Genomic DNA, 26,816 nt, shown 5'->3' on the forward strand with positions numbered 1-26,816 from the left:
CTGGGGCACATGGGATTTCACCAGGTCTTCCCTATAGATACTTGGATTTATTATTTCCAATGGGTTATGGTGGTGTTTTGGCAATTATTCAGTCCTTTCAAGGTCAGTATGGTACTGACAAGGATGGGCGTAAACATTTGGATGACCTTACTGATTTCGAAATTGTCAATGTTTAGATTGATGGGTGACAGTGTTTTGGTCGTACAAGAAGACAGCAGAGGATCCAGACCTATCTTGGAAAGAAGATTTTAGGGTGCTTATTCCCTTATTTGTCTTATGGTTACGTACAATCTCAATTATTCTAAGATGCAGTTTCTTTTATTTAATGACAGCTGAAAAGATATGAGTGACAAACAAACAGTTGGCATATTCTGTCCAGATTTAGCTCACCAAAATTCTCAGTCTGCCATTCCCAATTGATGGACTGTTTGGCAAAACGATTATGACCCTAGGCCTAATTTGCAGATTACTTATCTGATCAATGCAAAGTAGTGATGGAAACTATATTCATAGAGGAGTTGTTGGTCTAGAATTCAATACCAAAACTTCCAAGTATCCTAATTCATGTGATAACTACTTGATTAATTATAGCTGTTTAATCAATAATTGGGTTTTGACTGCTACAAACAAAAACCGTTTTCTGGCCCTTCTTTTCCATGTATGGCCGTTTCTTCCATCAAGTGCCCAACACAGTAAGCTATTTCTTTCTGTTTTCAGAAATATGCATGTATGATTAAAAAGGCATGATCAGCCTATCATTTCATATAGTTTTTGAAGCAGCTGATGCAATTATGTGGTCTCCAAACAACTTCTTACTGAGTCAAATTGTTCAAAAACACCCAGATTTTATCCTTTCACCTAATCCAGTCATATCCCACTGAAAAAACACAATCAGTTGTAATGTTTATCTGGGAGCATGACAAAACAGTCACTCTCACAAGCAAAATAATAGAGAGAATCTTGTAGACCAGACATAATGAAGGAGCCCACAGTGAGAGGTCCACCTTTATCATGTAAATATATATATTGAATAACTTGGTTTGGTGAAACAAGTGAGTGAAAATGATCGAAGCTCTCATTAAATTTTCTCTTAAGATAGGGTTAATTAATATATAGTTTTTTTAGGGTTAACTGATTACATTCTGAAATCCAACCCAAAGTATTCTATTTTCTTTTAAGAGTAAGGAGACAGCGAACAGAATAGATGCAGCAGCTGAGCACATTGGCTCCCTCACATGGGCAAGCTTAACAAAAATATACGCACTTGGTCCACCACAGGAAAACCATTCCTATCAAAGATTCCTTCAAAGACCAGCCATGGAGTATTATGATCCCTAAGATGGGCATAGCACAATCATGAAAGTTTTAAACGGAAAGGAAAGAATTTGGTGGAAAAGGCCAATCCAGTAACACACTAGAACAGAATTTAAGCTTTCTTCAAAATTCTATCCAGCTAGGAGATCTTTGTTCACAAATCACAAAGTAATATTACTTTTGCACTGCTCTGTAATCATCAATATTTAGAATATTTACCTTGTCCATGCCAGGGCAAACAACATGAGTTCAATCATCAATGTAATCCAAAGCATATTATGGTAAACTAAAGCCTTTTATTACCCAAAGTTGTCCTCTAGTGACGCACTATTTTTTTTTTCTTATTTCCTAAACCAAAAACGATAGAAAATTTGTGATTGTTCCCAGCTCGCCCAAACATCAAGTAACAGAGGTTGGAGCTTGTGATTGCATGCCTATATGGGTTGGTAGGTTGTTAGGTATCAATCACTGAAAACCCAAAATAACTTTCCAAATAGTCGTACTAATATTTATTTAAAAGATGAGTCACGTCATAAATTAATTGAGCATGCAACACAAATCATAAACAGAATTCCATGAGTTAAGGCTAGACCCCTACTAGCATATGGAATCCAACTTGAGATCATTGTGCAGGAAAGTGATGATCAAGTTTATGTTACCCTAAAAGAGAATGATGGAAAAACTTCTTAAATTTCCCTTTTGTTCACAGTCTCTTCCCTGGCAAGTTAGGCCCAAAGCTAGAAAGTCAACCCCCCAAATTTGGGAAGAGGCATTGACTGTCTTAAGGCCCTAGGTGTTGAACCCAATTGCCATCTAGTTGGCTTGGTTGGGCTTCCCTGGATTAAGCGAGTCTGGAGCCCATTTTGCCTACTCTTTTCCAAATTCATACACACACACACACACACACACACTCTCTTCCAAATTATATCCTAGTCTTGAAGGAAAGGACAATAATTAATTATTAATGTAACAATTCTAAATTTATTAAATAAAACTGTAGTAATTTTAATTAATGAGAAGTAATATAATAATGTGAACAAGTGCGAATCCTCCTCTGCAAATAGCTACATCACCCACACAAGACACGGAGCTTGAGGGGTAGCATTGGCAAAGGAAAAAACAGAGAGAGAAGCAAGGTTGGTGTTGATGGTGGCAAATTCCAAACCTTAAAAAACCGGTCAAACCCAAAAGCAACGGTCATGTGTAAGAAATCCTCTCTCTCTCTCTCTCCGCATATTGGCGCCAAACGTGGATTCAATATCAAACTTACAGTTACTAAACTTCAGGAGAGAGAGAGAGAGAGAGAGAGATCAAATCTAAGTTTCAAGGACATTAACAAAATCAAACCAAGACAGACAGAGACAGAGAGACAGTAAATTTGTAAGAGAAAAAACAAAGCCAAAGATCAAAAGAAACACGAATATGGCACAAGCACAACCTGAGGAAAAGCCTAAAGAAGAACCCCAAGAAAAGTTTCAAATGAAAGATGCCATGGCAGCGAAAAGAACGACTAGTTGTAATAGTGGTAGTAGCAATGGCAGCAGCACTAGCAACAGTGTGACGTTCAAATTCAATGCGCAGGCACCAGAATTCGTGCCTAGATCGCATACCCAGGTGCCCTTATCGGGTTATTATTACCCTTGTTTCCACTATCTTGGTGGTGCTGGTGGGTCTGATTGGTTCTTTGTTGGTGACCAAGAACCTGCTGATTATTTGATCTCTAATCCTAATCTTCCAATCCCCAATTGTTCTTCCAAGAATTTGCTTACAGATGATCTACGCCAAAAGATCATCAGACAGGTTCTCTTCTCTTTCTCTGTTATGTTAGTTGATTTCTTGATTTGTTTCTTAGAATAGGATTTGCCATTGTCTTATTTCTTGTACCAATAAATGGATCGATGGATTCGATGCATGCCATCGGTTTTGATTCTTTTACATCTTTCTCGTTCCTGATATGATCTGACTGACATTATTTGAAATTGCAAGATAGAGAAATGAAATGTTTATTTAGATTTTGGCATAAGTGCATAACCAATTAGTGCTAATTTTCTTGACTCTGTCAGTTTTAGATTGTGTTCAAAGCTCATCTGCTTGTTTGACTTTCCTGTTTTCCAGATTTAATAAAGATTCAAATCATTTGTGCATGTCTGGTTCTACAAATGGACAATTTCCTGAATTTGTTCTTTAATTTATCAAAGAGAAACTCTTCCTCATAACAAAAAACTCTTGTTGCTATCATCAATGTTCAGTATTGGAACTGATGGAAGTTTTGTTTTCCCTTTTTCTTGTGTGAATCTCAAATAAGTGTTTTCTCTATTCACACTGTGAAAATAGTATGATCCCAACACTGTGTATAAAACAGGTGGAATACCAGTTCAACGACATGAGTCTTCTAGCGAATGAATCTTTGTCAAAGCAAATAAGTAAAGATCCTGAAGGTTATGGTAAGGACCATTGAAGAGTATAGTCAAATTGAACCTAAGACTCCAGCAATTGTTTTTGTTTTTTCATTTAGAACAGTTTTCACTGATAAATATTGATTCTGCTATAGTGTCCATATCTTTTATTGCTTCTATGAAGAAAATCAAGTCCCTCATCACTAACAACCAGTTGCTAGCCCAAGCACTTCGGTCCTCTTCCAAGCTGGTAATTACTCCTTTTGTTTATTCTTTTTGAACTGACAAGAAACTAATTTACAGCATTCTCTGCATTTTGCTTATTAAAGTAATTTTTTTTTCCTTTTCCCTATGTGCCTGAAAGGTTGTGAGTGACGATGGTAAGAAGGTTAAACGTAAACACCCTTTCACTGAAAAAAAGAGAGAGGAAGTGGCGGTAAGATATTGGAAATTTCCAAAATGACAAGCTGTTTTCCTTCAGGTTTTTTGGGTCACGTTTTGTATGATGCAACCTTCGCTTTTTCCTCTTGCAGTCTCGTACTGTTGTTATTGAGAATTTGCCTGAAGATCACTCCCATCAGAACCTTGACAAGATTTTTAACGTTGTTGGGAGGTTGTTAACTATCACTTCTATTATAATTTCTAGAATGATGTATGCCCAGAAGGTTCCCTTTAGCAGCATACTAATGGTATATCTGTGATACAGCGTGCAGAACATCCGGATATGTCATCCCCAGGAATCCAATTCTTCCCGCTCTAAAAGCGATTTTTTTATGTGCAACAAGGTATGAAGATTGGAATCAAACCTGTTGTGCTTATTTAAGCCAAGAGATTATAAGACAATTTCCCTCATAATTTCTTGTTTCTTTCCATTTCCATTAAGCTACATGCACTTGTGGAGTACGAGTCGACAGAGATTGCTGAGAAAGCGGTATGCTAATGCAGCAATGCTGCTAGAACTTGTAGTTGAAATTGATTGTTTCTATACTTGAGATACCGCTTTTGCAATGCCATTCAGAGCTTACTTATTTCGCCAGGTTGACAAGTTAAATGATGAAAGGAATTGGAGAAAGGGGCTCCGAGTAAGGTTGCTGCTTAGACTCTCGGTATGTCTTTTAAGTATTGTGTCTTTCAAGTATGATTTGTTTACATTCTTCTGCTTAATAGAAACGTTTACAACTTTTTTATTTTGAAATGAAAAACGCAGCCAAAATCTGTTCTGAAAAGCAGAAAATCGGAATTTGATGGCATTTTAGATGAAGATGAATCACCAGTCGCTGAATACTCTGAAGATTCCTCTCTGTCAAACATTGCTGAAGCAATTGAGAATAATGTAAGCATCAATGTTGTTTAACCATTTGCATCATGTTTGAAGCATATTTTCGTCAGATTACTGTTGCATAAAGCTCACGAAAAGACTCTATTCTGGTAGGCTGATCAGGATAATGCAGTGGGATCAAAAAAGGGATGGGGTAAAGGCCGTGGAAAGGGCCGCGGGCGCGTTCAAAACCACAGTGGACGTGGCCTGATTGCTGCATGTCCTCAACCTGGCAGTGCAGTCCAATGTGAAGCATCTGTCAAACAGACGTCTAAGGGCCCAAGAATGCCGGATGGAACCAGGGGTTTCACCATGGGGCGGGGCAAGCCTATCAGTTCAGCTTTGGAGTGATGGCTGGCGCATTATTTTTCATTTTCTTTTCCTTTTTGTCTCCATCTATATATTAACCAACTATTATCTGAATGGGCTTTGCGTTTCCTGAAGGTAGGAAATGATTGAGCAGCCATGCATAGTCTGGCCTATAATACGTTCTCAATAAATCGAGGTGTATAGTTTTAGTACTGTTTGTAGCTACTTGATGGTAACAATTTTCTCCAGGCACACCAGTTTTCTGGGTTATGTTGAGTATTCTGTTTTAAATTTGTAATAATGAAATTGAAAGGTTACATCTTTTTCTCTCTTTCTCTAATTGTGAAACATTTGAATTACACAAATGCATGAGAATAATTTCAACAATAAGCATTTGGAGAAGGGGCACTCTTCTAATTACTTTTTTCTACTAAAGAAGTATTGAAGCACCAAACAACCTCACAACACATTTTTCATCAGTTGAGTATTACATACCATGCACCAACTAAACACCCAAAGTACAAGGTTCATTACCTAGTAATTAAAAAATTATTTTCATTAGCCCATTAGCTCAGTTGGTTAGAGCATCGTGCTAATAACGTGAAATTTTTTTTAATTTTTCGAGACCTGCATGGGCCACTTTGATTTTTTTTTCATTATTTTTGTATAACTTTGGTTTGTTTGATTGATTGATTTTTTTAATTATTTTTTATAACTTTGGATTGTTTGATTAAATAGCAACCTTGGATACTTTGCATAATTTGTACTTTAGATTAGTTTCTTTGGATTGTTTGATCTATTAATGATTGGATTGTTAGCAACATTGGATAACTTTGGATACTTTGCATTACTTTGTACTATGGATTAGTTTCTTCGGATTGTTTAATCTATTAATGAACCAAAGTTTCTTTGGGTTGTTTGATCAACCTGATTTAGCATGTTTTTTTATTGTTGATTTAGTACATCTTAGATCCACCCATTTTGTCTATTTACCCTTTACAAACGCGTTTATGTAAACATAAATATCGATAAATCAAGGCCATTGTTAATATATATATATATATATATATATATATATATTCAGCACAGGGCATTTTCATGGTCAACTCCACTACCATTATGTGTGCTTTTATGGGAAGGTTCCATTATAAGATTTCACATATTCTTCCTTTTTGCTCCACTCACAAGTTCTTTTCATTCGTAGAACAAGCCTTCCTCCAAAAAGAAACAAATAACCAAACTCCTTACACTACCAGTAGTTGTGCCTCCTCATAATCAAACTACATATATCTGCAACCCAAGAATCCTTCCTGGTTAACCAGTATGGCTATACTTTTGTGGTTACTTCACCCTGGGTGGATTAAGAGTTAAGAGCAACCTGTAGTCACCAGATATTTTAAATTGATGGCCAATAACTGGAAAGAAACAGCTTTCTTCATTTTGGTCGCTACTTTTTTGACTTTTTGGATGAAAGTTATCTCTTACCTGATCAGTGGAATTTGAAAAGGGAATTAAGCAAATCAAAGATTCACGTTATGAAATAGCAGTATTCATTTTGAAGTGGTGCTCCTGCTCTTATGATTAATTATCTGGGAAAACCTACAGAAGGTCAATCACATAAAATTTATGCAAAGTGCTTGTGGAAATATCATTTTTATTCTCCGGCTTCATAGTTCACACTTCACAGTGACACTTGTACTTCCACTGTTACTGAGCTGATAAAAGATTAATGAAGCATCAATGGTGCCTTATCCTGTTGAAGTTGACTTGTGCAGAATTCTTTCGCATGCCTTTTAAATATGAGATCCTAGTCATACGATCATATTTTGTACTTTCCTGAGCACATGTATGAATTCTTTCCTGGACTAATTTATTGTTTTCTTTATGTCTTGCCAATCACAACAAAGCTTTATGCATAAATATTGCAGAAATTAGGTCTATGATGAATTTGTGTAGAAAAAATATGTGGTTTAAAAAGTTACCTATATATCATTATCCCATTATCAGCTTTTCAGGAAATAGCCATTCTTATATGTTGCCCTGCCACAGCTTGACCAAGTTATGTTGCAAGTAACTTCCTTACTGTAGATTAAATTTTTGTGAATGAGTCCAGATGAATCAATAATAAATAAGTTATGAATACTGACCAAACTTCTTCTGGTGAGATCCTGGTTAGCATTAGGTTGGCATCAGTTAAAGTTCATCAAATAAAATATCTAGCTCCAATTTTGACTCCCTCTGTTTTTTTTTTCTCAGCCAAAATGGTTTTTCATTGATTAAAATCACTGGACTACAGTAAAAGGATAGAACAAATGGTCATCCATTTTACTGACAGACACCTGATAGCAATCTAATAGTAAACTAGAAAAAAAAAAAATAGCACATCACGTTACTTCAACAAAGCCAAATAGTGCCCATGACTATACACTAGACATGCTTAGAGATAAAACAAAAATGAAGCTATCATCATGCATCTAGACCCGTGCAGCACTGATAAAAATGTTGTGCTCCAGGAAGTTGTCAAAAATATTATCCACAAGACATTGGCTAATTTGATTCCCTCTGTTTGAGCCATTAATTTCAAAAAGAAGTAGTCTGCTTGTAATTTTAGATGTTCTAACTATAAAGTAATGTTCCAGCCTGCTGTAGTTTCATTGGTGAATCATCTTCTAACTTGACAAGAAAGTGCTTGAGTGCTCTTCAGATAAAAATTTCCAACATCATATGAGCAGCGACTGTAATAATATTACCAGAAGTTTTTTGACAGGATCATGGGCCATTTTACGAGCCACACTTCCTTAGTGCTTGTAATGATCCATGTCTCACGTTCGAAATTTCCTATGAAAGGCATTCCTAATAACCTTTAAACAACTGGAAGATGATGCTTTAGTCCTGGTGCGGCCTGTAGGAATAAACCACCATAGTGTCATGTCCACCTTGGAAGTTGAACCAATAAACTCACTACTATCTTCCATTGTTTCTGCATATAAATCTCCACCACTTAATCATAGATCATCAGATTAAGCTTTGCATCTTCAGTCATGGGTCATAAACTCTTCTCCTACTTCACTTTGCCCTTCCTTGTATACTTGTACCTTTTCCCCTTTGTCTGTCCATATCACTCTGCAAATAGCCAGCTTGATTACCGGTTTTATGATAGATCATGCCCCCGCTTGTCAAGCATGGTTAAGTATGGTGTCTGGGCAGCTTACAAGAATGATATCAGGATAGCTGCGTCCCTCCTCCGATTGCATTTTCATGATTGTTTTGTAAATGTAACCACCTATGAATCTGTTACCTCTTGCTTGTCTATGTCTTTAACTTTTATAATTCAATCTCTTATCAGAACCATATTGAAGCCAAAGATTAAAAGGTGCCATGTCATTGGTAGGAAAAGGAAACTAAAACTGTTGTCATTTACTTACTGCATGTTTCACTATCAGGAAAATGAGAAAGCCCTACAGTAAACCGCTTTTTTGCAGGAAAGTTCTTTGCTTTTGCTTGAGGTCATATCTTATGTTTGGTGCTACCAACACGGAATCCCCATCCTATTACATTCAGATTGGGTCCACTTTAGAACCTATAAGCTGGTTTTTACATTCATGAGAGAGACAGAGAGGGGGGGAAGCCAACATAGTAGTATTATAGTTTACAGTAAACTTCCAACTTTCACAGCAAAACTTTTCTTGGAAACAAAAGGCTTGCAGAGAAATCATTTTTTGTTTCTTTTCTTCCTTTTACTTCACTTTCTTTCTAGAACTTTTTTTCCCATTACAACGTCAGTAATCAAGCAGAGCCTAAGGCTATCTTGGGAGTCAATTTAATAAATAGAACTGTTGCTGCGTTTTTAATCATTTATCCTTATGATTTAATTTCCAAGAAAACATGATAAACATACAAAATTCAGATTCTCAATTAGGACATTAATATCATTCGTCAAACGTATCATTCGTGTTACATGGACTTTTGCAGTGTATAATATATTTCACTGTCTAGTGTTTACTAAATCGGCTAGTATGAAGACTTAAATTTGCTTAAAAGGTTTCTTTCTGGCATAGGGCTGTGATGCATCGGTGCTTCTTGATGACACAGAAGATTTCCAGGGCGAGAAGAATGCTTTTCCAAACCGTAACTCTGCTCGAGGGTATGAAGTCATTGACAATATAAAAGCAGATGTTGAAAGATTTTGCCCATCAACCGTGTCGTGTGTTGATATATTGACTCTAGCAGCAAGGGAAGCTGTTGTCTTGGTAATTGACATGTGTCTGTTTATGGCTTCTAAGCACTGCAAATCAATTCTCAGATGAAGTAAATTGTTTTCCTTCCTACGATTTTTGTCTGTCAGTCAGGAGGGCCATTCTGGCCAGTCTTGCTAGGGCGACGAGATGGAACAACTGCTAGTCAGCAGGCAGCTAATGAACAATTACCATCACCTATTGAGCCCATGGAAAATATCACTGCCAAATTCACATCAAAGGGTCTTGACCTTAAGGATGTTGTAGTCCTCTCAGGTTCTTTTTCTTAGCATATTGCTCAGAGTCAATGTGCCTTAAAACGCTCATTCTATTGTTTTCTTTTTCCTTTTTCAAAGACGACTTGATGGATAGTACTTATCCAAATAATTTCATTTCTATTTCCATGGCATTTGAAAGTGAAAAAGTTCTTGCATGGTGGTGGTCCTGTGGACTATTACAGATGATGAAGCATCACCAAAAATTGTAGTCAAACATATAAGATTCTTAATACTGTCACATACATACAGCCTTAAATATATCATTTCTGCTATAAATTATAGTCATGGCAAATTTAATTGATATAGATGCCTTATCTTTTTTGTGTCTATTGCAGGAGCTCATACCATAGGTTATGCTCAATGTTTTACCTTCAAGAGAAGACTCTTCAACTACCGGGGCACTGGTAGACCTGACCCTACGCTTGATGCTTCAGCCCTCGTTAGCTTGCAAAGCATGTGTCCGAACATGGATTCCTCAAACAGCAATCTCGCTCCCCTTGACTCTGCAAGTACCTATAGATTTGACAATATGTATTACACAAACCTTGTTAACAACACAGGGCTTCTGGAATCTGATCAAGCACTAATGCAAGATCCAAAAACTGCTGCAATGGTTAATTCCTATAGCACGAATCCTTACCTTTTCGGGAATGATTTTGCCACATCAATGGCGAAGCTTGGTAATATCGGTGTACTCACAGGAAAGAAGGGACAAATTAGAAAGAAGTGCGGGTCTGTGAACTTATAAATTGCTAGTATTTGAAGTGTTGGTCTATGTATGGAGCTTATCTAGTTCAATCAATGCACCAAGATAGGTTGTGAATATATTAATAATTTGGTGTTCTTGTCTTAGTTGGATGATTCTACCATTTGCTCCATCAGGAAAAATCGAACAAAAACTATCTTTTACATTAGTATTTGAGGTTTTTTTTTCTTTTTTTTGGGTTCAAATATATAACCTTGGCAGGTTAGATTGACAAAATGCACCTCCCAGAGGCAACATAAGCACAAAGAACTCTGTATTGCGACCAGCTCATCTACATATTTTATTTTATGCTTTCTTTTTCCCCTTTCCTTTTGGCTTTCCACATTCACTTAGGATCAAGGTCAGGTTTCTTTTTGAGTTCTGAGGAGAAAATTAGGCTGCTCAAATGCACATAGATTCAATAAAGAAGCCGACAAGGAGTGCTTGGATTCAAAAAGGAATATAAAGAAAAGCTGTTAGATGCCTGACCAACCTTTGTAGAGCCCCATTGAGATCTATGTCCTTGTCTTCCAAAAACACCACCTTTTTTTTTTCTTGTTTCTGTTTTAGTGTATTTGACTGCATCAGAAGTATTGTGTATCATGAACTATCATAATCATCAACATCATTATCTTCATCATCATCATCACTCTGAGATGTATCCTCTGCTTTCAGATTAGATTCTCCACTCTGACTCCTTCCCTGTGTAGTGTGGTGTGCACTAGACACACACCTGCAGCTTCAAAAAAATTCATATTTGAGGGGGAGCTCTAAGAGAGCTAGAAGTCTAAAACATTCAAGATTTTAACCCTTTTGCTAGACTTGAAAATTTTTGTCCCCCTTTTTTGACTGCTTTTGAAGTCCCTCTTGTTGTTCATCATTCAATCATTTTCCATCAACATTGTTCAAACAAATGCAGCATTGAATATATTTGTCCATAACCAGCCCCTTTTATGCTGCATTAAATCCCCATGGAACCATAATTGCAACATAATTGGAAATTACTGTTTCTTCCCTGAACTTGTAGAAGTCATGTAATTCCTTCCTTTTACTTCTATAACAAACTCAAACTTCACCCTTTTTTTCATGATATTCGAAATCCCAATATTCAAGATTAAAAGAAAAACTATAATCATGAAACTATTGGGTCCAAGACACTATAACCCATCAGTAATTGTCCTACTAGCCATGTTTAATCAAGCACCAACTATTGGTCTGTTCCCTATCTTCCCCATAGCCAACATATTTATTGATGCTTATCTAGTTATTAATACTAATACCTTCCAAAATGCATCACTTGTTGCTAACAACTACTTTTTTCCCAATCTTTCGAGAGGTGATTTTTTTTAAAAATTAATCATAACAAAAAGCAAGAAAGAGATGGATCAATTGGCCTAAAGTTTGAACATTATTTAACTTTTTGGTAATCCAAAAGATTAAAAAAATAAATCATAAAATAATGTTATTAACTTTTTGACCTTTAACAAAGGCAAAGCCTATAAAAACAACTTTGAAGAACTAATAATGAGTTGCCTGATGGAGCAAGGCAGCTTTGGCTCCATAGAAAGTAGAGAAATGAAGTAAAAGAGGAAGATGAAGACAACTCTCTATACTTTTTTTTTTCTTGTTGGAGAGCTCTTTATTTGAACAAGATGAAGACAGCACCAGAAAGAATACTTTCTATTATACTAAGAGAACAAAGCTTAATTTCCTAAAGTCACTACACATATGTGAGCTCTTGGATTGACCAAACTGGAAAAGAGGGGAAATCCTGAAGTCTAGTTGTGGACGTAATACAAAAATAATGTTCTGGCATGCATTTAAACTGCAGATATTCACTCTACTATTCATGGTTTGAAAGTTAGCATTGCTGAAGGTGGGTGGAGTAATGTAGGTGAAAATACTCACTTTTCCAAGCACAAAGGTTTCCAGCTCATAAATAGAGGACATTGACCCATGAAAGTTCCTTCGGGCTTTTTCTGTATTTATAAAATAAAGATAAAATTATAAAAAATGGTCTTCTTGTAAATTCATTTCAAAAATAACTTTCAATGTAAAGTTATTCGTCTTTATCTAATTTTAGTTATGAAATGATAAAATACATTTAGAACATGACATGGAAGGTAACAACACATTCTTAGATTTATTAGTTTACATTCACAATACTTTTTCTTTATCTATCTCCCGTTGTCCTATCTTCAATCTTCAAACCAAAAAATATGATACGGTAAGTAACAATAAGTTATTGGATTTATTGATATTGAGTTTTTCAGTTGTTCAAGTTTGGTAAAACAAGCCTTGGCTTGTAACATCAATGGAAAGAAAAAAGTTTTGATGTATAATATCTAGTGTTAAAGCTTTGGCTTTTAAGTGTAATATATAGTGCTGAAACTTTGATCTTAACGTATAATATTTGGTGTTGAAATTTTGACTTTTGCGTATAACATATGTTATTGAAGTTTTGATTTATAACATCTTTTACTGAAGTGTGTAACATTTTCTTAGATTTGCAATGTCCTTTGATAACAATATTTATTAAAAATAACGTATAACTTACTCCTTTATATTTCACTACAATATAAACTTTTTAAATTAAAAATATATTAAAAACGTGCAACGATTTTTTTTTCAGCTTTAACAATATTTTATTGAATATAATATGTAACAATAGCATTTTTTAAACATAATGTGTTACTTGTTCTTTTATTTTTATATTTTACTAAGACATAAACTTTTGAAGTTAAACATATTTCCAATAAAGATAAAGTTTAAAATCAAAAAAGAATTTGACATAAAAATAAAGATGTATTGAAAATTTATTCAAAGTTAAGTTACTACTAAAATAAAATAGATTTAGACAAAAAGATATTATCTAAAATTATCTAAATTGGATAATTAACTTTTTAATTATTTTATTTATTATATTTCTTGTAATCATAATAAAAAAAATGATGTTTAACAACAGCAAAAAAAAAAAGCTAAAAACAAAAAGCACGACACTTAATATGAAAAGATTTGATTAAAAGTAATTTTATTTAAAAAATTTTTTTCTTAACTGTTAAAATTAAAAAACAAATTATTTTAAAAAACAAGGTTAACAAAAATCGTCCCTAAAACAAATGTGAAAAAGTAAGTCTTGAATTTTCAGTATTTCTTGCAGGACACCATAGAAGTTCCTGAGGAAGCTCTTCCATGCATTTCCCCTCCCCCCTAAACATTCTCTCTCTTAGATTGGAAAAAGAAAAAGGAAATGAAAACATTAAATGAATAGTCCCCAAGCACATCCAAAGCTCTCTCAACAGTTTTAACACCAAAGGACACGAAACTCCTTTCACATTATTTTGCCTTTTTCCCCACTTTTTCCATCTCCCTCTGGCCTCTTTAACTCCACCCTTTTCTCTCCCCTAAACCCTTTAAAAACCCCATCAAATTCTTTATGTATCTTTTTCTTTTTCTTTTGCTTTTCATGATCCAAGCTTGAAACAAAAAGAAAACCCCATTTCTAAGTTACCATTTTCCATCGCTTCTTTGCAAACTCAGAAGCTTAAACCCTTCAAAAACCCCAAAAAGAAGGAAAAAAAAAAAAGAAACATCTTCAAATATACATATATTTTAAAGAAGTTCTTTCTTGTTCTTGGTGATGTCTACACCATTAGAGCAGCAGCAGCCACCACCCGTAGGAGTAAGCCAACAAGCCTACACGGCCCATACGGGTCACGGGTCGGTTGGACCCGTCATAGCTGTTCTAGCAGTGATCACAATACTTGGAGTCATAGCCGGCATGATTGGGAGGCTATGTTCAGGGCGTCCTATCATGGGCCATGGTCAGTACGATTTTGAAGGTTGGGTTGAGAGGAAATGCTCTTCTTGCCTTGACGGTCGGGTCAACCCTCCTCCTCCCCGGCCCACGGAGGAGGTGCCAGTTGCAGTGCCTGCAGAGGATACCCAACAAGAGATCAAAGAAGAAGACCTTGAGCAAGCTCCAGTTCAAGGACAAAAGCAACATGGAAGTAGCAGTGAATCTTGATTATTAATATTCTTGGGTTTCTTTTCTTTTTTTTTTTTATTGCCTTCATGGTTATACTCTCATTGTATGTTAAAAAAATGGATTCTCTCTTCTTCTTTTTTTAATTAGACTTTTGTTAATTTTTACTGTTGATGCCATTGTTCTCTTGGGTTCTTTCATGAGAATAATTAGATTGAAAGAAACAATTTTTTTGACAAAAATAATATAAGTAATCTTAGAGGGGAATATAAATTAGTATTTTTTTTTACAAATTTTGAAAATATTTATTGTTTAATAATTATGACAGTTATTATGAACGGTAAATTTGGAATGTAAAATTAAAATTTGTGAAATTGGGTAGATGTTAATTATTTGCATTGATGGCAAGATTGAGCGTTGCTTTGTAGTTTGTTGGGTCTTTCAGCTTTTTGGTTTATTTGCATACCTCATTATTGTCGTCATTTATTTTCTGTTGGGTTTTCCATTGGATTCTCTTTCCCTTCCTCTTTTGTTTCTGTATCAATTGTTCTTAAGTTGCAGTCTCACACAGATTGCATCTTTAAATGTTCACATTCCTTTGTTAGCAACATGAGACAGTAGAATTTTGGCTGTTATGCCACCTTTGGGACTCTGGGTTCCCCAACCAAGACAGATAGAGAGCATTTAATAAACAATGGTGAGAAATTTGGTGTTGCCAATGCTGTTCCCAAAAAAATGCAAAACTGGTTATTCCAATGCAAATTGATTGGTCTGCTTTATTCCTAGAATGGTAGCCAATGTAGTTAGGCACTTAAAAAAGAAATTTATATTTAATGTCTTGTCTTTTTTTATTAATTTTGATAAAAATAATGTAATATCTAAATTGCTTTACTTTTTACTAGCAAATAGATGCAAAGAAATCATCATGGAAAGAACCAAAATTGAAAACATGGATCGACATTGTTAAGTTCTTAAATGGTACCTATGCTTGATGTTCTGCTTTTCTTCTTCTCTAAACTACTAACTACTGTACTATCATTTGGGTAAATGTTATTATCAAAATAACTTTTCCATTGTATTTGGCATGTGAAAACTTATAGGAAAGCAATGTTTGTTTTTGCTTCACGTGAAACAGTAAGTTTTAATCGAAAGTCGGTTCGAATGGATCACCAAATTCACTGGTATTTTTCTCATCAAACAAGAGGATCAAAAATGGTGCAAGACAGATGGAAAAAGTGGGTCCAAAGTGGGCACAAGAAAATTTTGTCTTGCCCCTTTCTGGTCAAAAATTAAGGGGAAATTTGACAGGGATAAACCCATTTTGCAGGATGGTGATATCAGTAGCATCACGTGGTTAAGGGGGTCACACAATTGATTTTGGAAAAAAAATGAAAAAACATGTGATTTGGGCAGCTTTTGTCTCAGTTACCTCCCAGGACCATCATCAACTGTCAGCTCCATTGGTGAAAAAAGTTGACTCTCCCTAGGACCGTTACTGGGTACAAATCTGGACTGTCCTTTATTTTTTTTTTTTTCCTTCATACTTTCCATTTAGTTCCTGTCCACCTCCTGGATTCTGTTGTCAGTCAAATCTCGGAGTGGCAACTTCTTCAATGGACAAACCACTCTCGGGAGAGCCCGATTAGTTAACCACTCTGTTAAGAGGTTGATTAAATTATATTATCAGCAGTGATTAGTGTTACTCGTTCTTTGATTAATTTAGATCAAGTATGTCTCCAGGTGATAGCTTTTTATAGAGGTGATCTTCTCTATAGTTGCTTTTCCACTATAGGAATTCCACTTTGTGCAGGTGAAAACAAGTTTGCTGGAAGGAATTCATCAAGAAAATTGGAGACTGGGAGCCTGGAGGCCTATTTACCAATCAGACAAAACAGGTTGGCTGTTGCTGGGTTGGTGCCTGGTGACCTCTATGGAGGGAAAATTGGGCTTTCTTGGGCTTTGTTATTTTCAGCCCATGTCAACATCCTAAAAGACAGTTTCATTGCCCAACTATGGTAGACCCGTAAGCCCGATAAGGAATGATGAAAATTGGGCTTTCATGGCCTGTGGCTGTTGTTTGAAAAGGTGGGATTACTTTTCTTATTACCCTTTTTCGGGACAAAATTTTTGTAGGCTTGAACCTCCCACTCAGGTTGCCGCAACCAGTGCTTCATCTCTCTATGGAAAGTGGTTTCAACCATCTAAAAAGCTTTGCTTCTCTTACGCTTTCAAGGTCTTCTTTTTGCCCTTGGTGGCCAACTCTCCGCCCCTCAAAACGAATATCCGTAAAGCATGATGTATCTTATCTTAAACTTGAAAACTTATGCATCACTTTCACTGTATATAATCTGATTACCTTTGCTTTCTCTTTACTTTAATCTTTCAGGGGCAAAAACACCTAATCAATCAATAAGTTGCATCTGTAGGGTGGGTGATGCAAGCCCCTCTCGAATCCCATCCATTATTTTTCCATGAAAACTTCCAAACATTTCACCTTATAAACTTCCATCACGTTTCCATTCTCAAAGCCCCACAGCATTTCTCTAGTCAAATAAGTGATCTAATACAGCATCAACACACAAAATTACAAATCGTATTTGCTTTATTTGCCATTGAAAGTGGGAAGTGGCAATGACTGAGTCATTCTTGCGTGGACTCAATTTACACATCCAAAGAAAACAGGCCCTGGATAAGTGCCTGCTACGAGTTCCCCAATTGGAAATTGGGTCAGCCATTTTTCGGCCTTGTCGTGGACCCACTCGGAGGGGTTAGGTGGCTTCTCTTGAACTGCATACCACTGATTGTTCATGCCAGTGAATCAGATTAGACCCTTGGAAATAAAGAAAACGAAACTACTGTTTTTAGTGGCATCACATAGGCATTGTATTTAACAATGCTACAATCATGGCCTTGGCCTCCAATCCTCCTCGAAAATCAAATTTGGGTGGTTTAAGTTTCTTCCAACTGTACGGCATTTAGGCGATAAATCTTAAGCTAAGACCACGTCCACTAGGCTCTCATTATTATACAATATCCTTTTCTTTTTCTCCCAAATTTAAAGGGAAAACTAGTAATGTATAATAGATAGGGAATCTCCTCTTTGTATAGCGGGTCACTTGGTTCAATTCCAATTAGCAAAGAAGAATAGGCAATGTCGTCAGGAAAATGTTTCTTGTAAAGAAACTGTTGTTGGAAAGAGACGACTATAGCAAAGACAGAAACTCCAAAAATGGTGCAGCTTAACCAACTTACATGGACAGGTTAACACATCTATGCGTGGTGCGCACAATCTGAGCTTATGATTAATGATTTTATCAGCTTATCCCACCTTACCTGATGAATTAAATTATATATAATATGAGGCTGCAGCAAAGATCCCAGGATTTGTGCGTATAATACAAAAGAAGGATCATGGTTGACATCTCCGTATGCTATGTACCCAAAGCTGTTAAAAGCAAACAAATCTTGTCAGTTCCGTTGCCCTTTGTACTCTCCTACCAAACCTCCTACATCAAACATTGGATGCATTTCTTCATTATTTGAGTCCCGCCACCTTAATCTATTTTATCTTCTTTTCACAATTCATTGTTTACCTCTATTATTTAAAGGTTTTTTTTTCATCATAATACCCTTTGTTTTTTCACAAGAAAATACACCTATATCGAGCTTTTTTCTCTGAAAAAATAAATATAATAGAGTATGCAAGCTTCTAATCTTTGAAAAATTTTTCATCAATTTAATATGAAATTGAGATATTTTATTTATATTTTTTAAACACTTGACGTGACATATAAACTTACTTGATTATATAAAATATTTTAATTTAATATAATATAATTTAAAAATAATTAAATTAAATCTAAAAAATTGACTTCCCAAGTGAAGAAGAATTAAAAAAACAAAGGGTTCTTTTCGTCCTGGAAATGAAGTTTGGGTAATGTGATTCATGCCCTAACTCATGATTTCTAGAAAATACACTTAGTAGTAGTAATAGAGAGCGTTTGAGGAACTTATAATTCATGACCTAACCCACTACCACTTGTAATATGGATTTAGGTAGGAACCTAGTTTTCAAAAGTGGCCAGTATATGAGATTAAAATGGACAAAAATCTGATCTAGTTCGACCATAAATAACTCTTACTGATAACAGAAATACTACTATATATAGGAAAATCCATACAAGGAATTTATTAAGTTTGGCCAATGAATGTCCTAGACTTGAAGATGAAGTAGAGGGTAAAACTATAAAACCCACAAAAAATCAATCTCCTGAAAAGCAAAATTCAAAGAGAAGTGGAAAAATGGGATTGGATCATGAATGAAAAAAAAGAAAAAAGAAAAAAAACAATAAGCAGAGAGAGAGAGAGCGGGGTGGTGGGTTGGGGGGGGGAGACCAGTGCTGCTAACCCGAACTCCAAAGAGTCAGAGACCCCCATTTTTATATTAGCAATAATTAAGTTGAGTTAAAAAAATAAAGCGGGACTAGGGTTTTACAGAGAGGAAGTCTCTAGAGAGAACGAAAGAGTAGGTAATTTACTTTGTCTCTCTCTCTATATATAAACATAAAAGCTATGTAGCAACAGAGAGAAACAGAAAGAGATAAAAGAAAAAGGAAAGAAAAAGAGACTTATGAATATGATGATGAGGAGGCCGAGGTGTTATTTGGATATAAGCATAGGAGAAGAGCTTGAAGGAAGGATAATAGTGGAACTGTACACTGATGTAGTACCCAAAACTGCAGAGAACTTCAGGGCCCTTTGCACTGGTGAAAAGGGCATTGGTCCTAACACTGGTGTTCCCCTTCACTATAAGGTCCCTCTCTCCTTCTCTCCTTTTTATTTTCTTATCATTTTTAATGTATGGGATGCAAAAATGTAGGGGTTTTGCTTATCTGGGTTTATGTTGCGTTTGCTTATAGTGATATGAAAAGACTTTGATGTCATTGACTTTATTTGGATTTTTTGTTTCTCTTTGCATTCTTGCAATGAAATGTTTTTTTTTTTCTTTTTCTTCTTTGAATTACTTGTTTTTGGGGTAGGAAGAGTCTGAGTAGCAAGAAATCTTGGAGATATTTGCATAGTTTTTTTTCCTGATGTTGTATGACTGTTCTTCATACTGACCATATATTTTTTTTGCTCAAACCTTCATACTGACCATTTTTGTCAACTTTGAATGGCTATTGCTAGTTGATTTTGCTAATGGATCTTTTGAACAAGAATATGGGAAATACTTGGAATTCGGATTTTTTTTTCCCCTTTTTAACTTGTGATAGTATCCAAGATTTAAGGTTGTCTATGATTCTTTCTACATGTTATAGTCTAAGCATCAAATCTTTAATCTTTCCCATCAACAAAGAAACATAAGAATTGATTTAAAATACCTTGATGATGGTTTTGGCTATCCGCATGTGAGTTAAGATTCAAGTTTTCTTTTGTTTGCTAATGCCATCTAAACCACATCTGTTAACAGATGGCAACATTAAAGAAATGTCCTCTAACTATTTGTGATGCTGTAAGTGGTTTGTCTATGAAATGCTGGCATACTGGATTGGCATCTTTCGACAGCTAGAAATAGAAAAACCTTAAGGGTACTTGTCTTTGACTTGAATGATTAACATAATTTATTTATTTATTTTCTCAGAAAATATATTTCATATTCATTCTTTGACTTTAAAATATGATATCAATTTGTCCTTTTAGTTTCAAATTTGGTTATAGTCTATGTTACTCAAACTTGGGGGTAGGAATTAGATATCAGTATGTGTCTGAAATGAGTACTTTCAAATTTTTCTGAGTTTTTCATATATTTGGAGGGTTGGACCTCCATCCTCGTGTCCATCAGATATGTGTCAGACGTAGATACTTCTAGGAAAATGAAGAGTCATAGCAACGCAGGTTATGGTAATGCAATTACCGTATGCATAAACCATGAATTAATGAGAATTTCATTGTATTAATGATTATATATGCCTTTGGATGGGAATTTTATTTTTGTTGAGTTTGAATGATATATGGTTTTTTTTTTTTATTTCAGGGAGTTCGTTTTCATCGAGTTATTAAAGGCTTTATGGTACAAGGTGGAGATATATCTGCTGGAGATGGTACTGGAGGAGAGTCAATATATGGTTTGAAATTTGAAGATGAAAATTTTGAATTGAAACATGAACGGAAAGGAATGTTATCGATGGCAAATGCTGGTCCTAACACAAATGGGTCTCAGTTCTTCATCACTACAACTCGCACTTCTCATTTAGATGGGAAACATGTTGTATTTGGCAAGGTTGTCAAAGGAATGGGTGTTGTTCGTTCCATTGAACATGTAACAACTGGTGAAGCTGATTGTCCCACCGTTGATATGACAATTGCTGATTGTGGAGAAATCCCTGAGGGGGCAGATGATGGGATATCCAATTTTTTCAATGATGGTGACATTTATCCTGATTGGCCAGCTGACCTTGATGAGAGTCCTAATGAGCTATCTTGGTGGATGACTGCTGTAGATTCTGTTAAGGCTTTTGGAAATGAACATTACAAGGTAATGGGCATATGCATGTTTATTCTTGCAGTAATGGGTTCATTGCTGCATGTTTTTGTGCTTATAGAACCTTCTTCCTACACTTTGATATTTCAAGATGCTTATAAAACCTTCTTGTTACACTTTGATATTTCAAGATGGTGCTTCCTAGATATATTGTTTATTCTTTCTCTACACCATTTCCTTTCCTATTCCTTTTCACTCTCCTTTGAGGTCTCTCATTTATGCTAATGGATGTCCATAACAGAAACTTGACTATAAGATGGCTCTCAGAAAGTACAGGAAGGCTCTACGCTATTTAGATATCTGCTGGGAGAAAGAAGGGATTGATGAAGGTGACATTTCTTTGCTGTACTTCGTTTCATTCACCTACTAATAAAGTAGTTGGACTCTCAATTCACCTTGGTTGGTCTGCATATAATATGTTGTGGCTTTGCAGATAAGAGTTCAAGTTTGAGAAAGACGAAATCCCAGATATTCACAAATAGCTCTGTAAGATTCATTCTTCACCTTTTGACTGACTTTTATCAATTGTTGAGCACTTGAGGTTCAAATAATTTTGCAACCTGATTTGCTGCCTAATGCCACGTGAGAAATCACTTTACTTTTCCATATCCTAATTATGATTAAACACTAACTATCATTATCCAAGTTAAATTGCACTTAGTTTTCTGTTCTGTTAATCTTTTAATATCTTTTTCTTTGTCTTGTCCATCAACTTGTCCTTTGGACTAATCTTAGTCTTCTTACAATTTTTTGATTTTCTAATACCTTGATGGTTTTGTGGCTTTAGGCCTGTAAACTGAAACTAGGGGATCTGAAAGGAGCACTGTTGGACACAGAATTTGCAATGCGAGATGGAGATAGCAATGTGAAAGCCTTGTTTCGCCAAGGTCAGGTTAGTGTCTTTCATTGTTAATAATATTATAATCTTTTGGATGCTGGTGGCTTTGGCTTATATTTGGTCTGAGCTAGTCATCTCTTAAGGGAAAAATTGGTTGAGATTACATAGACCTTTCTTAGAAGCTGCCTTTACAGCTTGCCTCTTTATTATCTTCTTTATGCTACATTTTCTGTCCATTCAAGCACATTCTGGTCCTAATGATTGTGATACTTATCTGCCAGGCACACATGGCACTTAATGATGTTGATGCTGCTGTTGAAAGCTTCAAGAAAGCATTGCAATTGGAGCCAAATGATGGTTAGTGATGGACTTTGACTCAGTCTCTATACTATGTACTCAATATTGGATCATTCCCTGTTTTAGAAGATTATGACCTGTATGTTCATTTTAGGGCTTGGCAGGTTGCAAATGGGAAAATTTCTCAATGGGATGTTGAGAAGTGTAGTCAACTTTATCTGGCTTTGACTCATTATTTTTAATTTAAATTTTACTTTGGCCAAACATAGGCAACCTGAAGTTCTACATATGATTAGGCCCAGGATATAGCTTCTTCTCTTTCATGAAACCTGCCTGCCACATATGCAGGATGACCGGATCAAGGCAGTGTATAGTGTGAACAAGTTAATATGTGAAACTTGTTCAGACTTTTTGATAACTATTTTGTTTGAAATATATTTGCATTTCAGGTGGAATAAAGAAAGAGCTTGCTGCTGCTATGAAAAAGGTTAGCAGATAGAATGAAATTGGTAGTATCTTGCGGCATTGCATATTTATAAACAAATGTGCTTAACAATAATACTTGGTGAGCAGATCAATGATAGGCGCAATGAGGAGAGAAGACGATATCGTAAGATGTTCCAACTGCACTCAACTGGTACGTCGTGCTTTTATTCTTTTATTTCTTGAGATGGGTATTGTTGTTAACTGGGGAATGTACAATGCAGGTGCTGATAACCATGATGGTTAAGAGCTTCAATTGTTCAGTGAGATAGTGTCATCTAGTTCAGGCTTTCTTGATTAGGATCTCTTACCATTTGGACAAAATACTAGGTAGGGATGTTCAGCCTCTGCATTGTTTGATACTACTTTTCTGTAACTGCTAATGAGCACTTGCATGCTAATGGAAATTGGGGACTGACTATTGTGTTAGTTCAGGATAATGGAGCTATAGTTTTATGTTTTTCAGGTTTCAGTGGAAGCAGAGGAAGCATTCCAGCAAATTAAACTGTACAAATCTGAGGCTTGAACCAATTCTCATTTCTAATGAGAGTTTCATACTAGTTAATTAGGATGTAGGAAATTTAGACTAAGACTGATCAATTCCTTAATGAAATTTTAGTCCAGACAATCTGTGTTCCGTACAGAATTGGTATAAAATGTACAATTTTGTCTTTGACAAACTCTTTTGGTGAGGTATTCTCATGAAAATTTTACCAGCGGTTCTTGGCCCATAATTTTGGTTATCTGTTTCTTAATAGTAGTAATACTATTCATTCAATCTACGAAAGGATTAGCCGTTGTCTGTGGGTTGGTGGTGGATACAGGTAACACACCTTACAATCTCAAGTCCAATGCCAAACTGTAAGCTAAAAGCTTTGCGAAGTTTGCCTCCCAGAGTGTTTTACATGGCGCTGATCTTATACCAAGGGATAGCATCCAGTATCTCAGTATAACCTTGCACGTTCTTTTCTGAAACCCCAAACTTCCCTTAATAATTACGCCCATTGTGATAACTTTTTCCACGTCAAGTCGTAATTGTAACAAACGGATGCCTCCAAAATTATAGCAAGTTAACCTCATTCAATACATGGCCAACCTTACAAAACCGTAACTCCCTTGAACTGATGATATGACATGGCCAACCTCACCACAAAATCAAAATCAGAAACAAAATTGAGCCAGAAAAGTTGAGTTCCAAAATCAATAAACCCATTATAGCACTTCTAGGCATTAACTATGAGTTATAGTTATCGAGCCCCAAATCCCTTAGAGCATCAGTAGCAGCATCCTTGCAGCTTTCATGATTTTCCTTTGCCTTCCTGATAAACTTGTCAATACCATTATTCAGAAGAAGGATTCTGCACAAGAGAGCGTTGGTTTCCCATAAATCAACTTTTCACTAAAGTGCATATTCTAATACAACTAAAACACACTGCTGCAATAGAATCTGTACAGAACTCTGCATATATTCATAAAACTTGCCTGTTCTCTGGGTTCCTCACAACAAGATTTCGAATCATAAGACAGGAACTTCGCTGCATCTGCTGAGCAGCAGGAAACTTCTGCATGGTTTGAATAGCAAGTTCTGCTGCTCCGGCTTCAATGGCATGAGTTGCATTGTCTGGTGATCTCAAGCAGAGTACAGAAATAATGGACATGACCTAAACATTATGATAAAAATGATTCATCATGATCCCCACTCTATCCAATTATACTTGCATACATCATATCATAATGGACACGACTTTTCCAACCATTATATTTGTGGGAGAATTCTAAGGAGCTAGCTGTTTGCCAACACATAACCGCTATCTCTGAAGACTAGAGTTCCTAACACCATAAGATTAGCAGGATGGCAGTGAAACTATCATGTTATACCAATACTCATGGATTGTGAATTCTACTTGAGCAGAACATTAAAATGATTTGTGAACCTGATAATTAAGCATTTTAGTGGTGCAAGAATTGCTGGTCCCTTACCTCTTGCAGCACAGATGGGTCATCAGAGAATCTTGCTGACAGTTTGATCAGCCTGTCCATACCTCCTTTCTCAACTATAGTGCTCTTATTTGAGTCACTTCCTGCTAGCTAGCCAAAGAAAAAAAAAATGCATTAATGCTTTAAGTTCAAATTATTCATATAGTTTACATTTTAGAGTTTTTACAAGAGTATCTAATGAATGCACACTATTCAAAGTCACATAAGCCCATAATCAAAAATCCATTTGGGAATGTAACATTCTACAGCTCTTTAAAAAGACCTTTCTACATTCTCAGATGACAAAACAGAAAGACAAGTGTAAACATAAACTTGTAGCACAAAAGTTTCATGCCATGAAAGGTAAAAAGTAAAGGAAAGAGAAAATGAAAATCCTTAACTTTAAGCTGCAGATTATAATAACGAAAACGACTTTCATCAGAAGTTTTTAGATCTGTACCTTGGATAGCAATGAACAGCAGGTTCTAGCTACGGTTTTGTTGCCTTGTTCACCACTATCATCAACACACTTTAGAAGTGCATCAATACCACCAGCATCAGCAATGGACTTACATATTTCATCCTGCAGGAAACAAAAAACGTTACAGTGAATTCAAATCCCATGTTTGTCACACATATCTGATTAGTGTCTTAAGCCTCGGTGCAATGAAACTATTGGATAACTTCAATCTGAAAATTCTTCTACACTCTCCAAATTAAAAGCCATAAGAATTTATAATTAACTGATATCAAGTAGTCTCTGATATGTCAAACAATTTTAATAAACTTACATTCACAGCAACAGCCTTTAATGCTATGCTTGCCGAAACAAGACTAGTTGAACTAAGCCCTCCATGAAGTGACTCCACAAGAGCTCTTGCAATTCCAATTTTCGCAAATCTTCGTGCATAACCATAAACCTGATGGGACCAAACACATCAGAACCATTTTGAGGAACAATGATAGTAGTACATTACTACTTAATAGATTTATTACAGGCATTTTCCACTTACTTGAGAAGCAACAACACGATTATCATCAGACGTCAACAGAACACGTATAGCATCATATAAACTTTGAACACTGCCTTTAGTTTGTCCACTCAAAACTTGTAGAATCAACTTATCAACTCCTAACTCCATAAACGATTCTTTAACAACTTCATTACCAGTCGCAGCAGCAGCAACAATAGCAAAGCCAGAATTCAAGATGTCTAAATCTTGAATTCCATCGGTATTAAGAATATGAACCACAATCACCGGTCCTCCACTCACCCGAAAAGCCTCTGTACTTTGAACATCTAGAAATAACAAGAAGAATATAAAACAAATAATTTCAACACATAAACTATTATCAAACCTTAAACATAAAAGAGGAATGGTTAAATTGTTTTATACCAGTTAGCAACGATGCCATGGTCTTCAAACAAGAAACGAGAGTCTGTTGCGATTCAGTTGGAATCTTAGAACAGATTGAACAAACCAGTTCGACACCGCCATTTTTAGTTACGATTGCTGCATTTCCCGATTCTACTTTATCACTACATAATTCGCTTAGGTTATTAAGTAAACCTGAGATTGGAACTAAATCTTGGGCTGTGAATTGATCTTTTGAGCCGGCGTTTAGTTGGTTCAGTTTATCCAAGCATTGCATCGCTGGGTGGTCCTTGACGCCACCTTCCCCTGGAACACACTTCACGATCCCTGTTACAATCAATTAGACAAAACTGGTTAAAAATTGGGAACTCTAGAGAAAAGAATGAAACCAAAGAGAAGAATGGCGCCGAAAATGACTACCGGAGAGATCGACGCCTTGGAGGGAGAGGGTTTGGATGGCGTCTTCCAAGGCTTCGGTGGGGTCCAATCCGAGATCATCCATGTTCTCTTTCACTAACTCATCGAAGGCCTCTTGCGAGATTGCACGAACGTTCTTCACTGGACCCATCTTTTCTCCTATCTCCAGACTTGGGATCGGAGGGATGATGGACTGGGAGCTGACAACGGAAAAGAGAATCTGAGAGAAAGATCTGTTGGTATTTTTGAATGTGGAATGCTATCATCAGCCGAGGTGAGGGCTTTTAAATTTTCGCGGGGCTTTATG

The 26,816-nt window shown here is 36.0% G+C and overlaps 5 protein-coding genes across 5 annotated transcripts; 4 read left to right on the plus strand and 1 right to left on the minus strand.

The window, feature by feature from the left end:
* Positions 1-2,422: 2,422 nt before the first annotated feature.
* LARP6C (RNA-binding protein) lies at positions 2,423-5,613 on the plus strand. The gene is made up of 10 exons (XM_018114763.2): positions 2,423-3,114; positions 3,677-3,758; positions 3,866-3,960; positions 4,075-4,146; positions 4,244-4,323; positions 4,417-4,495; positions 4,594-4,641; positions 4,748-4,816; positions 4,918-5,043; positions 5,143-5,613. Exons 1-10 carry the CDS (start codon positions 2,737-2,739, stop codon positions 5,377-5,379), a joined length of 1,266 nt encoding a protein of 421 aa, XP_017970252.2. The 5' UTR covers positions 2,423-2,736; the 3' UTR covers positions 5,380-5,613.
* Positions 5,614-8,183: 2,570 nt separating this feature from the next.
* Positions 8,184-10,764, plus strand: LOC18607886 (Peroxidase superfamily protein). The gene is made up of 4 exons (XM_007042294.3): positions 8,184-8,612; positions 9,396-9,587; positions 9,683-9,848; positions 10,186-10,764. The coding sequence occupies exons 1-4, from the start codon at positions 8,379-8,381 to the stop codon at positions 10,596-10,598; spliced, it is 1,005 nt and encodes a 334-aa protein (XP_007042356.3). The 5' UTR covers positions 8,184-8,378; the 3' UTR covers positions 10,599-10,764.
* Positions 10,765-13,882: 3,118 nt separating this feature from the next.
* On the plus strand, positions 13,883-14,747 carry LOC18607887 (uncharacterized). The gene has a single exon (XM_018114849.2). The coding sequence runs from the start codon at positions 14,236-14,238 to the stop codon at positions 14,620-14,622; it is 387 nt and encodes a 128-aa protein (XP_017970338.1). The 5' UTR covers positions 13,883-14,235; the 3' UTR covers positions 14,623-14,747.
* Positions 14,748-18,965: 4,218 nt separating this feature from the next.
* On the plus strand, positions 18,966-23,473 carry SQN (peptidyl-prolyl cis-trans isomerase / cyclophilin-40 (CYP40) / rotamase). Its single transcript, XM_007042296.3, has 10 exons — positions 18,966-19,393; positions 20,615-21,115; positions 21,363-21,450; positions 21,555-21,607; positions 21,909-22,013; positions 22,241-22,316; positions 22,706-22,743; positions 22,830-22,893; positions 22,964-23,069; positions 23,206-23,473. The coding sequence occupies exons 1-9, from the start codon at positions 19,211-19,213 to the stop codon at positions 22,984-22,986; spliced, it is 1,131 nt and encodes a 376-aa protein (XP_007042358.1). The 5' UTR covers positions 18,966-19,210; the 3' UTR covers positions 22,987-23,069; positions 23,206-23,473.
* Positions 23,474-23,774: 301 nt separating this feature from the next.
* On the minus strand, positions 23,775-26,773 carry LOC18607889 (ARM repeat superfamily protein). The gene is made up of 8 exons (XM_007042298.3): positions 26,513-26,773; positions 26,114-26,419; positions 25,730-26,016; positions 25,508-25,636; positions 25,177-25,299; positions 24,720-24,827; positions 24,222-24,400; positions 23,775-24,097 (listed from the first exon to the last, which is right to left on the minus strand). The coding sequence occupies exons 1-8, from the start codon at positions 26,658-26,660 to the stop codon at positions 23,974-23,976; spliced, it is 1,404 nt and encodes a 467-aa protein (XP_007042360.3). The 5' UTR covers positions 26,661-26,773; the 3' UTR covers positions 23,775-23,973.
* Positions 26,774-26,816: the final 43 nt, after the last annotated feature.

The sequence above is a fragment of the Theobroma cacao genome, chromosome 2 (genome assembly GCF_053813885.1).
Source record: "Theobroma cacao isolate CCN51 chromosome 2, ASM5381388v1, whole genome shotgun sequence".
Lineage (NCBI taxonomy): Eukaryota > Viridiplantae > Streptophyta > Magnoliopsida > Malvales > Malvaceae > Theobroma > Theobroma cacao.